The sequence below is a fragment of the Typopeltis vanoorti genome, chromosome 9 (genome assembly GCF_054136105.1).
Source record: "Typopeltis vanoorti isolate ZY-2024b chromosome 9, IOZ_Tvanoo_1.0, whole genome shotgun sequence".
Lineage (NCBI taxonomy): Eukaryota > Metazoa > Arthropoda > Arachnida > Uropygi > Thelyphonidae > Typopeltis > Typopeltis vanoorti.
The window spans coordinates 73128055-73146714 of NC_143557.1; the positions used below are offsets into that span (position 1 = coordinate 73128055).

Genomic DNA, 18660 nt, shown 5'->3' on the forward strand with positions numbered 1-18660 from the left:
TATGACATAAAGCTCTTATCCCACTCAATGTGATGGTTAGTAGAGGCAAAGTGGCATGAAAGGCCTGAAATGTCTTGTCTGTTATTTCTGACATATCCTATGTGTTCTTTCTTTCTCGTTTCAAAGCTTCTAGAGGTCTGACCTACGTAACTAATACCACATGAGCAAGGTATATTATATACTCCAGAGTACTTGTAGAATGGGTGAGGATCTTTCGGGGATCTTAAAAATTTCCGAATAGTGTTGATTGGTTTGAATGCCACTCTGATCTTATGTGGTTTTAAAAGGTTAGCTAATTTTTTGGAAAGGTTGCTGACAAAAGGAATCGTAATTGTACTGATGTATTGGACGTCATCACGTTGTCGATGTGGTATATCAGTAAAGAGAATCTTGTTATAGAGTCTTTTTTGGGTAACCATTTAAAGAAAGTTCTCTGGATATTGTGGTTAATTCCGTTAGTAGGTCATCCTTGTCTGTCGTATACTGTATAGCTCTTTTCAACTCTTTTCAACCTCCATTTCAACTCAGCTCATCACATAGCTCAGAAACTTAGCATTATCCATAGTCTCAAGAAAAGAGCTATATAGTATACGACAGACAAGGATGACCTACTAATGGAATTAACCACAATATCCAGAGAACTTTCTTTAAATGGTTACCCAAAAAGACTCTATAACAAGATTCTCTTTACTGATATACCACATCGACAACGTGATGACGTCCAATACATCAGTACAATTACGATTCCTTTTGTCAGCAACCTTTCCAAAAAATTAGCTAACCTTTTAAAACCACATAAGATCAAAGTGGCATTCAAACCAATCAACACTATTCGGAAATTTTTAAGATCCCCGAAAGATCCTCACCCATTCTACAAGTACTCTGGAGTATATAATATACCTTGCTCATGTGGTATTAGTTACGTAGGTCAGACCTCTAGAAGCTTTGAAACGAGAAAGAAAGAACACATAGGATATGTCAGAAATAACAGACAAGACATTTCAGGCCTTTCATGCCACTTTGCCTCTACTAACCATCACATTGAGTTGGATAAGAGCCTTATGCCATACCTAGAAGATAATTACCATTCAAGAACCTTTAAAGAAGCAGCTACAGTCACCTGTAAAACTGAAAACCTAAACAAGAATCAAGGTCTAATTTTACCAGAAATTTGGAAAACTTTTATCAGCTCATTAAACATCAAAGAAATGAACTTTCATAACAATTACGTCATGAGCCATAACGAATAAATCACGTTAACGAGACATGCACATTGTCACGCACAATACCAATTTTTTGTATGAATTAGAACCATCAGTTATAACCTAGTCTGTAACCTTCATTTTAGCTTACTAGTTTGTATTCCCTGAGGATGCCAATAGAAAAAGATTGGCGAAACATGTAGGAGGATAAAATAAAGCTACTTGACAAAGATTATATAAAAAAAAAAAAAAAAGGTGTAATAGTCTTAAAGTCTATAATGTCCCATTAACACCATATAACTGTAACGTTTGGAATAGCCTCTCTCTTGGCACCTTGTCATATGCCTTTTCCAGATATACAGAACTTAAATACAGATCTTTGTTATATTCTTCATTTCTCAACTATTTGTCGTAAATTGAAAATCGATCCTGACAGCCTCTATTTGGCTTGAATCCAGCTTGTTCTTCACCAATAAGTTTTAAAAGAGGTATACCGTGAGTAGACATATCGATACAAAATTAATAACGGAAAAAACTCGCGTATAAAGATTATTTAATAGTATAATTTTTGCCTGTGTGTCACAGGCATCTTCAGTATTAAGCTCAAATTAAACAATAACTGACAATTCCAAAAAGCGCCACCTTAGTAGGTGGTGTAAGATAACTAAAAAGGTCAATAAATTTCCTTTAAAAATAAAAAAATAAAAGTTAGGAAAGATTAGCTGATTTGTAAAGTACTATCTCCCATAAAGGGGATAGACGTAAGCCATCGGATCTGTTTAAGTTTGGAGAATGAAGTAGAGTTTCACATGTTTCTTTATAAAGGCGTTCCATGAGAAACTGACTTTTGTGAAGAACTCTTGTCTTTCTCCAATGAACTCTGTGTCTAGTGAAGATGGCATGTTCTGCAAGTCCAGACTTTTCAGGTTTAAAGTATTCAATATAAGATTGGTGTTCTTCTAGCCGAATGGAGGCAGATCTTCCCGTTTGTCCGAAATAAGATAATCCACAAGAGCACGGAATTTGGTAGACACCTGGATGATTAAGATGTGGAAGCTTGTCCTTAGGAGAAGTGAGAAAGGTGGAGATTTTTCTCAATGGTCGAAAGGCAACAAAAATATTCAGTGGTTTTAAGCTTTTGCTGTACGTTCACTGATGCCTTGTACATAAGGGATAGTAATGCGCATTATTTCTTCTGTGTTTGAAGAGGAAGACATATTAAAACTACTCAGAGTTCTTTTAATGAAGCAATTCTTATAACCATTAGATAGAAAGGAAGAAGTTATATATTGTAGTTATTTCTGTAAAAGATCGTCTGAGGAACAAAAGGGGTGGGCCCGATGAATGAACCAGTGTTTTAATAGTTCCTGCCTTTTGACTGGGATGGTGATGAGATTCTGCATGGATATAATGGCCTGTATGAGTCTTCTTTCTATAAACTGAGAAATTTAGGTTACCATCTGGTTGGCAAAGAATTAGAAGATCTAAAAAGGCTAACTGCTTATTTGATTCCACTTCTAGGGTAAACTTAATCCTAGGATGAAATGCATTTAACTTAGTGAGAAATTGTTGAAGTTCATCTGAAGAGCCATTCCATACAGCAAATATCATCGACATATCTGAACCAATGAGCAGGTCTGGGAGAAATGTTGTCAAAGATACGTTGTTCAAAATGTTCCATAAAGAAATTGGAGATAGCAGGAGTAAGAGGATTGCCCATTGCTGTTCCTTCAATTTGTTGATACAACTTATTTTTCAAGGAAAAATAACCAGAATATATTACAAAATCAAATACGTTTACAATGTCTGAAGGAAATTCCTGTTGTAGTAATTCATTGCTTTCAGAAAGAGGCACATTTGTAAATAAAGAAACAACGTCTAAACTGATCATGATATCAGAAACGTCCAAATGAAGATCTGAAATTTTATTTTTGAAATCCAAAGTATTTTTTATATAAGTATCAGTTCTTCTTGTTGAAGAGGAGAGTAAATTTATAAAAATTTTGAGATTTTGTAAGTGGGGCAACCTATACAATCTACGACTGGTCTTAACGGAATGCCTGGTTTATGAACTTTTGGAAGACCATACAATCTAGGTGGATGACCAAAGAAGGTTTTAAGTTTTTTCTTTTGATCTTCATTCCATGTAGATACATTATCTATAAGAGAATTAAGTCTTTTCAATTGACTCCGGGTAGGATCCGATGTAAGAGGCCTATAAGTTGAACCGTCGCGAAGTAAAAGAGACATTTTTCTCTCATATTCCTTCCTATCTTGAATCACTACAGCCTTCCCCTTATCAGCTTTCGTAATAATTAAATTATTGTTATTCTTCAGTGATTTCAATGCTTTAAACTCAGAGTAAGAAAGATTAGGATGAGGAGGCTTGGCATGAAAAAGAATTTGTGCACATTCAAAATGTAATCTGTTGGCTGTTTTTTGGGATAAGGATCGAATACCCCTGTCTATGTTATGAAAAAAATCCATAAATGGCACCTTATTCGGCGTAACGGCAAAATCATGTCCTTTTGATAAAACAAAACGTTCACAGTTTTAATTGTATTGATTTTTTTTTTTTTTTTTTTTTTTTTTTTTTTTTTTTTTAATTTAGGAAATGTATTGACCTTTTTGTCCGCACGGTTAGCCTAGTGGCTTTGCGCTTCGCAACCATATGCCTGGGGAAGAAGTGCCCTAGGTTCGATTCCCGTCGGAGACGTGAGGTGCTGAAGGATCTTCCTCAGCCATAACCAAGTTAGCCGGTCTTGGGCGCGGGCAGTAGGGTTTTTCCGCCAGTTTATCTGGCGTTTTTCATTCCACAAGCAGGCAAACCGGCCCGTGAACACACAGGGATACAGCCAAGAATACCTTGAGGCATAGGAGTGACCATTCTATCCTCGTATTTCGGTTACGAAATCCAAGCATGCTTGGAAGGTTGTGGGCCTTAAAGGCCTGTTAAAGCCATTGGGATAGATTGACCTTTTTAGTTATCTTACACCAGCTACTTAGGTGGCACTTTTTTGGAATTGTCAGTTATTGTTTAATTTGAGCTTAATGTACTGAAGATGCCTGTGACACACAGGTGAAAATTATACTATTAAATAATCTTTGTACCTGAGTATTTTCTGTTCTTCACCAAGCTTTTTTTCTACAATCATTCTCAACGTTAAACAATAACTGACAAGTATACTTGCATAAATCTTACCAATAACACTCAGTAGGGAAATACCACTGTAATTCTCACATTCAGTTTTATTTCCCTTTTTATGTATGAGTACTATGAGAGCTCTACTCCAATCATCTGGAATTCGTCCCTCTGTCCAGCCTTCTGAACTGTGCAGTGCAGCCACTGTACGACTTTTATACCTCCATACTTGAGAGCATTTCTGGTCGAATATCATCTACTCTTGCTGCCTTTCCACATTTCAGGCTTTTGATGGTTTTTGCTACTTCAAGTATGGATATGTATTCCTGACTGCATGCCTGGTTAGTGTTTTTTACCACTGTGCTGTCATCACTGCTTGTTTCATTTAGCAGTTTTACAAAGTAATTACTCCATACTTCAAGGATATCTTTTTCTCCTCTTTTTCATGTCACCTTTATCATCTCTAATTCCTTTTACAGCACTCTTTCCTCCATTTCTATGCTTCTTCAACAACCTCCAGAATATCTTGCTACCTTCTTGATATTTATTTTCTATGTTCTTGCCAAAGTCCTCCCATGACTTTTGTTTAGCCAGTTTTACACAGTGTTTAGCTTTTTGACATTTGCCTCTGTATTCTCTAAGAGTACAAACTGACTTATTTGCCAGGAACTTTTGTCCACCATGGAGTTTTGATTTTTCTATTCTTGCTGACAACCTCACCATATGCCTCTCCGGCTTAATCAGTGTTTTCTTTAGGACTGACCACTGAATCTCCAAAGTTTGGTTAATGCTCTCAAACGCTTTCATTTTTTCTTGAATAATATTTGTGTATTTTAGTCTACAGTTCACATCTGAGAGCTGCTCAACTTTTATTCTCTTTAAAAATTTATTAGATGTTCTTTTCAATATGAAATTCAATTTCATCCTGCTCCAGACTAAATTGTGATCACTTCCAATTTCAAATCCACTGTACACTTTGGTGTCCTGCACCAGTGGAAAAACATCACTATCAACAATAACATAGTCAATGAATGAGACTTTTCTTAATCCTTGCCTCTTCTCTCCATGTGAATTTGTGCACATTTTTATGTTGGAACATTGTGTTAGTAATAACCAGTCCATGTCCTGAGCAGAAATCCAACAGATATTTGCCATTATTATTAGCTTTGCTCTTTTCTCCAAATTTTCCCAAAATATTTTTGTATGTCTCACAATCATTCCCTACTCTGCTATTTAGATCCCCAACAAGGACCAACTTTTCATTTTTCATTGTGTCAGTTGCTTTTTCTAAAGCCTCAAAAAATTCCTCCACTTCTACCTTAGTAGAACCTTCTGTGGGACCATAGGCACAAATAAGTCTCATTGTCCAGTTCCCCATTCTCATATTTGTCCACATCACTCTACTTGAGACTACCTGCCATTCAAGAAGATTAGCCTCATATTTAGTGTTAAATATTATGGCAACTCCTTTTCCTTGATTGTCATTGCCTGAATATAACATTTTGTATTTATTGCTGAGAAAGATCTCACCAGTTTTTGCCTTTTTTTGTTTCGGTCACCCCTATTATGTCGATCTGGTACTTATCCAATTCCTCAGCTAGCTCCATTTCTTTGCCATTCAGGCTTCTTATGCTGATAGTACCGATCTTGAGCTCTGGTGATGTTGAGTTGAGGTACGTTTTAGGATTTGTTCCAGTAGATGACTTTTCGCTGTTTGTCCTCATTTCCTGGCGAAAACAATGGGGCCTTGTTTAACCGGGCGACATCCCAGCTGGCATGAAATTCTGTCATGGCATACCATCATTTTAAATTTTGGTTTAAGCCAATAAGAATGCAATTTAGTCGGCTAAATCCTAAATTGCCAGCCCATCCTTGTCTGTTCATTATCCAGGTAGATACCTAACAGGGGTACACCACGAGAAGGTGAGGATTGGACATTAGGTCAGAAGCCCTGGTCTGTTCTCCGCATTCCTTTGAAGGCTATGTGGAAGTCTCCTCTCAGTTATATAGCTTTGTCCCTTAAGCACCCTTTTTCTTCATTAACTGAGAAACACTAATACTAAAATAGTACTTAATTCTTCTGTTAATAGTATTAACCATTCCAAAAAAAGTATCTTATAGTTAAATTTGGATATTTGTTACATAAAAATTAAAGTCAAAAATATTTAATATGCTTTAAAATGATTGTTGGAAGTTTCATTGAATTAATGTTGAGTTGAAGAAAGAATTGTGTTGAATAAATAAGTCACCATTATTTGAATATTGAATAATTTGTGCTTACTCCTATGGTTAAAAACCATGGGAGTAAGCAAAAAAATATTGTTTCCATATTTGCATTGTTGGTTGCAGCTCCTTAAAATCACTCAAGAATCAACTACTGAAGTTTAGCAGATTGTTGTTTTGCAGTTTTCCATGTTGATTATCTTCATGAAAGAAAATGATTCATTATTTTTTATGGAGTTGCCTATTACCTAGTTACTAATTTGTCTTCTCCATTTGTCTGCACCTTGACCATGCATTTCACATATCCAGATAATATCCATAATGACCCTGACTGATATGTCTGCACTTAACACTAATGTGCTATTAGGTTGCAATATTCTAGGTGGAATTGATATATATTTGTATATATAACTAAGTTATATAAATAAAAATGGTTTTATGAAATTGCAAGAAGATAAATTATTTAAATATGACACTCTTTTATAATGAAAGTGCCTATCCTTGGTCATTTAATCTGCTAGTTTGGTGAGTTCTGTAGTTAGACAGCCTTTCATTCAGGTATCTGCATTTAGAGTAGCTTAGAAAAAAATATTGGTATATATCAGAGAAAGTGCAGAAAGCAACTACAATTGATATGAATACCCTTGTGGTGGTGGGAGCTTAGCTTTTATAAATTCCAAACATAGATGCAAGATAGGTAACAAGCGAATTAAATGAAATTTATATTTCATACCAGAAATCTTATGCTAGTATTCCTTGAAAAATTTAAGAGCAGATATTCAATTTGTTTAATCCCTTAAAATCCTTTTGGAACCTACAGAACCTGAAGTCTGTTCTTTAAGAGTAGTAATTCATTATTTTTCTGATCAGCATTGAATTTGCCTGTATCATTATTCACATTTCACATTTCATATTCACTTCTGCACTTTCTATAACATTTACATTGATATCTTTCCTGGATAATATTATATATTAGAAGGATTTTTTTAGATTCTTAGATGTACCTAAAAATATCTATTTTTGCATAAAAATGTGTCCAAAAAAAAGTCATTTTGAACTAGTCAAAGCATTAAGTATTGAAAGAAACCTAGAAGAAAAAAAGTACAGGCATGCCCTGGTCACATGGCATGTCAGGTTCCAGACCACAGTTGTATGGCAAGTCAGTGCTTTTCCCCCTACTTTAGATGCATGTAATGTTTAATAATGTTTTTAAATAGTCATATATCCATAAAGAATGTAAATAAAACAAACGAAAACTTCAGAATAATTTTCACAAATAAAAATGTTATTCTGAATAGCTTAGGTTAAGGGAGCATGCCAACCCGTTTTGTCATCAATCTACACCATTAATTTTTTTTTTTTTTCATGTCATCAATAAGATTGTTGTGTATATGGATAAGTGTACTATTAACTAGTGTAACACTTTTCACTTCACTTAGAAATTTTTTTTTTTTGGTTTTTATCAGCCTGTGGCCTATCTCAATGTTTGATATACCAGCATCACTAAACAATAATTTTAACCTTGTAATGGTAATAGGTTTATGCGCCTTCTTCTTTTCGGTGTTCAGTGGAAGCAACGGCATCCTTAATTTGAATTATATATGCCATTATTAACAACAATAAAATAAACTAATAATTATAAACCATTTGTAATTCACAGCAAAACACCTAAACACAGAGAGAGAGATGTGGCAAGGAACGATGTCATAAATAAACTTAGCTCATGAATATGGTGCATCTGTTGATTCAAGGCAGTATCATGTGAGTAAATGCAGCATCGTATAAATGTCATAATTGAAAAGTATCATATGAGCAGATCATCATAACGCAGAGTACTGGAGAATTAAGAAGACTTCATATAAGTTTGTAGGATATTAACTGATCATGCTAATAACCATTGTGAGTAATAGTTCTTCATGGAATGTTATTGTGTAATGTGGTCAAATGTGGTTTGCTCTTGAGAAATTCTGTGTTTTAATGTGAAATGTGAATAATGATACAGGCAAATTCAATTTCAGCCTTTGCTTTATAAACTATGTAGCCTGACATTTTTTACATTATTGAACATGTAATTAAGGAATAATGTGTATTTGTGAGAGAAAGATTTCTCTATGACATAACTGCTAAAGTTGCAATTAGCAGATATAATTACTCATTAAATGTTAAAAGTAACACAGCACCCTGTTTGAACACAGTTTCTGCTATTCAGGTAAAAGTGAATCAATAAATTTAGATTGGTATGTTTTAATGTAGGCACTGTGGAATGGCTCATTGGTTGCCTTGAAGAAAAGAGAAATCAAAAGTATGAGTGTAGACATATCACATAGTCACTCTAAACAAAAGGAGACTCCATGCAAACTTTGGTTGCATTTTCTCTTTTTACATGCAGGATATGCATGTAAAAAGAGTAGAACATTTTATATATTACAGATAAAAATAATACATAATGATAATTTTCATGTTTGAAAAAATTTTAGCATATACAGGGTGTTCGGGATAAATTTGACAGTTTCGTAAGGAAAAAGAAAATCTTCTTTGTATCTATTAAATTTAATGAATTGACAAAAAAACATTACAGGCAGAGTTAATTACAATACTATCAACAAGATTTACTCAAAATAACCACCATTAGCATCGATCACAGCTTCAATTCTGCTTCGGAACCTCGAACAAGCTGATGCTACAGTCTCCCTGGGAAGGGCCGCAAAAACTGTTTTAATTTTATCCATTAACTGGGCTTTTGTATTACTGGAAGTGCGATTGGTGTCTTTTTCAACTGCGCCCCATACAAAATAATCCATGGGGTTAAGGTCTGGGGAGTTTGGAGGCCAAACATTTGGACTGGTGAAGTCGTAGAAATTTTCAGACAACCATTTTTGACTTTTCCCAGAGGTGTGGCAAGGGGCCGAATCCTGCTGCCATACATACGGCCTACCATTGGCTACCCTTGTTATCCAGGGCTTGACTACAGTTAGCAACTCCACGAACAAAGCCCGAATTCCAATGCCAGGGTTCTTCAACACCTGTTCCTGCAGATTTGCGAGGAATTCTGCTGTACGAACGCAATCAGATCGTCTGCTAGGGATCTTTCTTCTTGCTACATCCTCGTAGTCACCATTGCAAGTCTCTAGTTCATGCCTGATTGTTTTTACTGTATTCAGGGAGCATTGGGCAGCAGTCGTAATATCCTTATTTTGATGGCAGGCACGAATCATCATGATACAAGTTATTCTCTTCCATGATTCAGGTGGGTTCCAGCTATCCATCCTTTCTGACATCTTGTATATGAATGAAGAAGGGTCCAAACTTTTAAATGAAGAGAAGTGTGTGTTAATACATGTAACTTACGGAAAAATATAATTAATTATAAATATGTCAAATTTATCCCGAACACCCTGTATGTGTGATCAGGAACCTCACATACATTTTGCTGTTATTTTCAAAATATTTCAAGTTAGATTTATTTAGCAGTTTTACATTATTTTTGTTCAAGTATAGTTATCACTAACTGACCTCTTCCAGGAGTTTAACACAAGTAGTGTACAGGATGATGTACATATACCCTCCAGATTGATAAAAATTGAATTTGCATCTCTTGTCTGCCAAAAACGAAAAATAATTATGCCAGACTATGAAAGCGGAGATACTGCACTGCATATATCATTTTGCTGTTATTTTCAAAATATTTCAAGTTAGATTTATTTAGCAGTTTTACATTATTTTTGTTCAAGTATAGTTATCACTAACTGACCTCTTCCAGGAGTTTAACATAAGTAGTGTACAGGATGATGTACATATACCCTCCAGATTGATAAAAATTGAATTTGCATCTCTTGTCTGCCAAAAACGAAAAATAATTATGCCAGACTATGAAAGCGGAGATACTGCACTGCAAGTGAAGAATTTTAAAAAATTTAAAAAGGTATTGATAATTCCAATGAGATATAATTTTAAAATGAAGTTCATTATATGAATTTTCAATCATTTTAATTATTTCTTTCTTTTAGGGTTACACGGTGATCAGTACTCATATTTGTAGATTTAGGGACTCAAAAACACACGTGTTGAACAGATTATTTTATTAATTACAAATAAAATAAAACTTGACATTTCGACCTCTATATCGAGGTCATCATCGGAAGAATACAACTGTATGCAGAACCAAGCTACATGCTCATGCTTTCTATACCAGTAAACTAAATCTACGTAGTTAATAAATCTTTTTTCTAGCCTGACCTCTAGTGATAGAAAAGAAAAACAAATGGAAAAAAAAAATAAATAAATAAATAAAATAATAATAATATATATATATATAAAAAAAAAAAAAAAAATATATATATATATATATATATATATATATATATTATAAATAGATAAATGCAACTACAATAAACTGTTAGAGTCCTCCTGTATTAATATTCTGGATAGTTACAAAATGATTTCTTTCAGTTGCTATTGAATGTTCTAAACACTTCACCAAGTCACCAGGTTGTCTTCTTGTAGTGGGAATTTTTCTAATGCTAGTTTAGGATGTTATATAGGTTGTAGATGGGTCCTCCACATTCTTGAAATGGTGACGCCATCATTTTTGTTGAGATTTGGGTTGTGTTTGAGCATTTCACAAGACTCTTTAAATTTTCTCTCAAACCAGGTTTTGGTGCGGTGTAGGGACTTGGTATTTTTCCAGTCAATTCTATGGTATGTTTGGAGTGCATGGTCAGAAAGGCCTGTTTTACCGAAGTGGAGGTATTTAATGTGTCGTTTGTGTTCGTCTTGTCTGATTGGGATAGTTCGCCCTGTTTCCCCTATGTATGGTATGTTACATGTGCAGTGTATTTTGTATACCCCTGGGTGTGCTAGGTGTGGAAGAGGATCTTTAGAGGAACTGAGTAGGTGTCTTAGCTTATTTGGGGGTTTAAAGGTGGTTTTAATGTTGTATTTGCGAAGTGTTCTGTCTATTTTTTCAGAAATGCCTCTAACATAAGGAATGGCAATAGCATTCTTGAAATCTTTTTTGTTCTTACTGGTGTCTTTATGGAGGATCTTGTGAATAGTTTTTTTATTGTATCCATTTTTGATAAATGTTTGGTTGATGATTTTGTATTCTTGGTTTAGAGCCTGTTCATTTGAACAGATAGTTAGGGCTCTGTGTTTAATGGTGCTTATGACACCTAATTTTTGTGTTGGGTGGTGGTAAGAATTTTTGTGTATGTATTGGCCTGTGTGTGTAGGTTTGCGGTAAACTGAGAAGGAGAGACAGCCAGAGGGAAGACGTGTGACAAGTGTGTCTAGGAAAGGTAGAGAGTCGTTTTTTTCCATTTCAATGGTGAATTGGATACGTTTGTCTTGTTTGTTTAGGTGGCTAAGGAATGTATTTAGAGCTTCGCGGCCGTGGGGCCAAATGGCGAAAATATCGTCGACGTATCTGAGCCAGATTTTGGGCTTTAGACATGCTGTCTCTAGAGCCCGTTGCTCAAAGTCTTCCATATAAAAGTTAGCTATTGGGGGAGAAAGTGGTGAGCCCATGGCTGTACCTTCTTTTTGAAGGTAAAAATTGTTTTGCCATACGAAATATCCGGAGCGGAGTACGTGGGCAAAAAGGGCCATGATGTCATGTGGGAATATGTTCTGTAGGAGCAAGATCGTGTCATTGATTGGGACATTTGTGAAAAGGGAAGTTATGTCAAAGCTGACTAATAAATCTTGGTCGGTGAGTGTAATGTTTTTGATTTTACTGATGAAATGTTGTTTTTTATGTAGGAAGGGGACTGACCTACCAATTCCTTGAGTGTGGCAGCTAATTTTTTTGCTAAGTGATAATTTGGGCTGTCAATTCCTTCAACGATTGGGCGAAGTGGTGTGCCAGATTTGTGTATTTTTGGCAGGCCATAAATTCTGGGCGCACGGGCATACTGAGGTATTAATTTTTTTGTCGTTTCTTCGGGCCATGTGTGGACGAATTTGATTAATTCAGTTGTTTTCTTTTTTGTTACGTTTTGTGGGGTTGTAGTTAACCTTTTGGTAGGTGTTATGGTCCGATATTAACTGGTTCATTTTTTCTATGTATGTCGTACGGTCTAACAGGACGGTGGAATTGCCTTTATCGGCTTTCGTTATTATAATATCCTGGTTATTTTTTAAGGATTTAAGGGCTAGATTTTCGGTTTTGTTTATGTTGGTGTTTAGTTTTTTGTTAAAATTTAGTATCGTAACAAAAAGAAAACAACTGAATTAAACAAATTCGTCCACACATGGCCCGAAGAAACGACAAAAAAATTAATACCTCAGTATGCCCGTGCGCCCAGAATTTATGGCCTGCCAAAAATACACAAATCTGGCACACCACTTCGCCCAATCGTTGAAGGAATTGACAGCCCAAATTATCACTTAGCAAAAAAATTAGCTGCCACACTCAAGGAATTGGTAGGTCAGTCCCCTTCCTACATAAAAAATACACAACATTTCATCAGTAAAATCAAAAACATTACACTCACCGACCAAGATTTATTAGTCAGCTTTGACATAACTTCCCTTTTCACAAATGTCCCAATCAATGACACGATCTTGCTCCTACAGAACATATTCCCACATGACATCATGGCCCTTTTTGCCCACGTACTCCGCTCCGGATATTTCGTATGGCAAAACAATTTTTACCTTCAAAAAGAAGGTACAGCCATGGGCTCACCACTTTCTCCCCCAATAGCTAACTTTTATATGGAAGACTTTGAGCAACGGGCTCTAGAGACAGCATGTCTAAAGCCCAAAATCTGGCTCAGATACGTCGACGATATTTTCGCCATTTGGCCCCACGGCCGCGAAGCTCTAAATACATTCCTTAGCCACCTAAACAAACAAGACAAACGTATCCAATTCACCATTGAAATGGAAAAAAAAACGACTCTCTACCTTTCCTAGACACACTTGTCACACGTCTTCCCTCTGGCTGTCTCTCCTTCTCAGTTTACCGCAAACCTACACACACAGGCCAATACATACACAAAAATTTTTACCACCACCTAACACAAAAATTAGGTGTCATAAGCACCATTAAACACAGAGCCCTAACTATCTGTTCAAATGAACAGGCTCTAAACCAAGAATACAAAATCATCAACCAAACATTTATCAAAAATGGATACAATAAAAAAACTATTCACAAGATCCTCCATAAAGACACCAGTAAGAACAAAAAAGATTTCAAGAATGCTATTGCCATTCCTTATGTTAGAGGCATTTCTGAAAAAATAGACAGAACACTTCGCAAATACAACATTAAAACCACCTTTAAACCCCCAAATAAGCTAAGACACCTACTCAGTTCCTCTAAAGATCCTCTTCCACACCCAGGGGTATACAAAATACACTGCACATGTAACATACCGTACATAGGGGAAACAGGGCGAACTATCCCAATCAGACAAGACGAACACAAACGACACATTAAATACCTCCACTTCGGTAAAACAGGCCTTTCTGACCATGCACTCCAAACATACCATAGAATTGACTGGAAAAATACCAAGTCCCTACACCGCACCAAAACCTGGTTTGAGAGAAAATTTAAAGAGTCTTGTGAAATGCTCAAACACAACCCAAATCTCAACAAAAATGATTGCCTCACCATTTCAAGAATGTGGAGGACCCATCTACAACCTATATAACATCCTAAACTAGCATTAGAAAAATTCCCACTACAAGAAGACAACCTGGTGACTTGGTGAAGTGTTTAGAACATTCAATAGCAACTGAAAGAAATCATTTTGTAACTATCCAGAATATTAATACAGGAGGACTCTAACAGTTTATTGTAGTTGCATTTATCTATTTATAATATATATATATATATATATACAGGGTGTTCGGGATAAATTTGACATATTTATAATTAATTATATTTTTCCGTAAGTTACATGTATTAACACACACTTCTCTTCATTTAAAAGTTTGGACCCTTCTTGATTCATATACAAGATGTCAGAAAGGATGGATAGCTGGAACCCACCTGAATCATGGAAGAGAATAACTTGTATCATGATGATTCGTGCCCGCCATCAAAATAAGGATATTACGACTGCTGCCCAATGCTCCCTGAATACAGTAAAAACAATCAGGCATGAACTAGAGACTTGCAATGTGACTACGAGGATGTAGCAAGAAGAAAGATCCCTAGCAGACGATCTGATTGTGTTCGTACAGCAGAATTCCTCGCAAATCTGCAGGAACAGGTGTTGAAGAACCCTGGCATTGGAATTCGGGCTTTGTTCGTGGAGTTGCTAACTGTAGTCAAGCCCTGGATAACAAGGGTAGCCAATGGTAGGCCGTATGTATGGCAGCAGGATTCGGCCCCTTGCCACACCTCTGGGAAAAGTCAAAAATGGTTGTCTGAAAATTTCTACGACTTCACCAGTCCAAATGTTTGGCCTCCAAACTCCCCAGACCTTAACCCCATGGATTATTTTGTATGGGGCGCAGTTGAAAAAGACACCAATCGCACTTCCAGTAATACAAAAGCCCAGTTAATGGATAAAATTAAAACAGTTTTTGCGGTCCTTCCCAGGGAGACTGTAGCATCAGCTTGTTCGAGGTTCCGAAGCAGAATTGAAGCTGTGATCGATGCTAATGGTGGTTATTTTGAGTAAATCTTGTTGATAGTATTGTAATTAACTCTGCCTGTAATGTTTTTTTGTCAATTCATTAAATTTAATAGATACAAACAAGATTTTCTTTTTCCTTACGAAACTGTCAAATTTATCCCGAACACCCTGTATATATATTTTTTTTTTTTTTTTTTTTATATATATATATATTATTATTATTTTATTTATTTATTTATTTTTTTTTCCATTTGTTTTTCTTTTCTATCACTAGAGGTCAGGCTAGAAAAAAGATTTATTAACTACGTAGATTTAGTTTACTGGTATAGAAAGCATGAGCATGTAGCTTGGTTCTGCATACAGTTGTATTCTTCCGATGATGACCTCGATATAGAGGTCGAAATGTCAAGTTTTATTTTATTTGTAATTAATAAAATAATCTGTTCAACACGTGTGTTTTTGAGTCCCTAAATCTACAAATATGAATTTTAATTATTTGATAGTATTAATTCCCACTAGTTATATACCATATGCCAAATATTTGTTTCCCAAAACAGATCTTCTTTGAACTTAAGAAGAGTCAGAAAACAGATTCTGGTGAATAGCAGGAGGGAGGGGTAATATGATAGAGATGGTAAGGGGTTGTTACAGGATTAAATTTAAGAGGTTTTTCATAAAATGGTAGGAGATTGAGGTAGAAGAAGAGATTATCTCTGGAAGCTCAGGGTTTTTGCATGCAGAGTTGTGAATGATTGGAATGCACTGCTTGAGAGCACAGTGTCTACAGAGAATTTGAAGATGTTTAAGGCATGGTATGATGAGCTTGTGTGTATGACAAAGGGGACATCCTAGATGACTCTATGGGGGTCGTAGGATAATAATAATAATAAACAGGAGAAGAGCAAAAGAAGCACTTCAAGCATAAATTTAAGATATATTTTAAGAAATGTACTGTAGATGTAAACAACTGTGAAGCACTAGCTCAAATCAAATCAGTCAGAATGGTTAAAAGCAGTGTCTACAACATCTCCGTATATTGTGGCATGTCACAGAGATTGAGAAAAGAAGATTAAAGAGCTTCAAATGATATGGAGAAAGGGCCCTTGACTATCATTGCCTCATGGAAACCCATGTGGATTATATGGCCTAATCAGCTATCTCTAAACTAACTGGTAGATCAACTTTTTTGAAAGATGCTCATACCTTCTCCTCTCTTCAGTTCCATTCTAAATCTGCATTGACAATCCTAGTCTTATTTTCATTAAATCTCATCATCATCATCAAATTCTTGACATGTACTCTCAAGGGGTGTACAGGATACGATAGTACTACATGAAAAATTTACTTAATTACTAACTTCCTATCAACAATTTTCCTCCAGATCAGTCTGTTACTCGTCAAGACTCCAATATTATCAGATCTTATATTTCTATCGTCTAAGGCACTTTGTACCGTATCAATCCAGATATATCTTGGTCTTCTTTGGGTTGTTTTCCTGCCAACCTGGCAGAGAACACTTGTTTTGCTAATCTTTCCTCACCCATTCTGTTTAAATGACCATACCACATGATATTAGCTCTGCTAACGCATTCCTGGATGCTGACACTGTCAAGCTCTTTTCTAATATCCTCGTTTTTAATATGATTTTGCCATTGATGCCATCTGTTCACACCTCTAATCTTTCTCGGGATTCTCATATCTGCGGTTTCTAGTCTTTGTCAAGTGTTTTACTTCTAACCCAGCTCTCAGATCCATAAGTTAAAACTAGTTTGAACACTGTCTTGTATACAACTAATTTAGTGTTCAGACTAATTTCTCTCTTATTCCATATGAATTGATTCAATTGACTTCCTACCATAACAGCTTTATTGATTCTGTTGTCTATTTCCATATTTCATTTACAATCTTCACTAAAAATTGTGCCTAAGAAGGTGAAATGGTTTACTTCCACAGGTTCTCCATTCAAAACACAGTTGACATTTTCAATAATTCTACCTATTTTCATTGTCTTTATCTTTTTAATGCTGAACTTCATACCATATCTATTACAACAGTTATTCAATTTAGTCAGGGAATCTTGCAGACTTGTAGTGGATTTATTTAGAAGTATAACATCGTCTGCATAAAGCAAAGAGCTGATATTAACATCTCCAATTCTGATATCATGTTTAATACCACTTTCCTTCATAATGTGATCCATATAGATAATGAATAACAGAAGGGATAATGTACATCCTTGTCTCACACTAGATTTAACATTAAACCATCTTCTTGTACGTCCTTCAATTCTAACTGCTGAATTACAACTCAAATAAAGACTAAGTATTGCTTGATATAATGTCCCATTGACACCATATAACTGTAGCGTATTGAATAGCTTCTCTCTTTGCACCTTGTCATATGCCTTTTCCAAATCGACAAAACTAAATACAGATCTTTGTTATATTTCCATGCTTTCTCAACTATTTGTCGTAAAGTGAAGATCTGATCCTGACAGCCACTATTTGGCCTGAATCCAGCTTGTTCTTCACCCAGCTTTTCTTCCACAATTCTTCTCAATCGTTTCTCAAGTATACTTGCATAGATCTTGCCAGGAACACTTAGTAGGGAAATACCTCTGTAATTCTCACATTCAGTTTTATTTCCTCTTTTTATATATGGGTACTATGAGAGCTCTACTCCAATCATCGGGAATCCGTCCCTCTTATATCATCTGCTCTTGCTGCCTTTCCACATTTCAAGCCTTTGATGGCTTTTTCTACTTCAAGTATGGATATGTATTCCTGACTGTATGCCTGTTGAATGTTTTTTACCACTGTGCTATCACTGCTTGTTTCATTTAGCAATTTTTCGAAGTAATTACTCCATACTTCAAGGATATCTTTTTCTCCTGTTTTCCTGACACGTTTATCAGATCTAACTCCTTTTACAGCATTCTTTCCTCCATTTCTAAGCTTCTTCAACAACCTCCAGAATATCTTACCACCTTCTTGATATTTATTTGTTATGTTCTTGCCAAAGTCCTCCCATGACTTTTGTTAAGCTAGTTTTACACAGTGTTTCGCTTTCTTACATTTGTCTCTGTATTCTCTAAGAGCAAAAGCTGACTTATTTGCCAGGAACTTTTGATATGCTTTCTTCTTTTCCTTCACTGCCTGTTTAACTTCCTGTGTCCACTATGGAGTTCTGATTTTTCTATGCTTGCAGACAACCTCACCACATGCCTCTCTGGCTGAATCAATCAGGGTCTTCAAGGCTTGCCACTGAATCTCCAAGGTTTGGTTCCTGTTCTCAAACTCTTTCATTTTTTCTTCAATAATCTTTGTGTATTTTAGTCTACAGTCCACATCTGAGAGCAGCTCGACTTTTATTCGCTTTAAAACTCTCTTACATGTTATTCTTTTCAATATGAAATTCAATTTTATTCTGCTCAAGACTAAATAGTGATCACTTCCAATTTCAAATCCTCTGTACACTCTGGTGTCCTGCACCAAGG

General features: G+C 35.6%; 1 protein-coding gene across 4 annotated transcripts in view; it reads left to right on the top strand.

Annotated features, from left to right (window-relative positions):
- Positions 1–18660, top strand: part of nbs (nibrin) — a 285502-nt gene that overhangs the window by 191385 nt on the left and 75457 nt on the right. For all 4 annotated transcript variants that reach the window (XM_090397995.1, XM_090397996.1, XM_090397997.1 and 1 more), the window contains one exon: positions 10328–10489. In XM_090397995.1, the coding sequence (XP_090254121.1) occupies positions 10328–10489 (162 nt within the window). The remainder of the gene's footprint in view (positions 1–10327; positions 10490–18660) is intronic.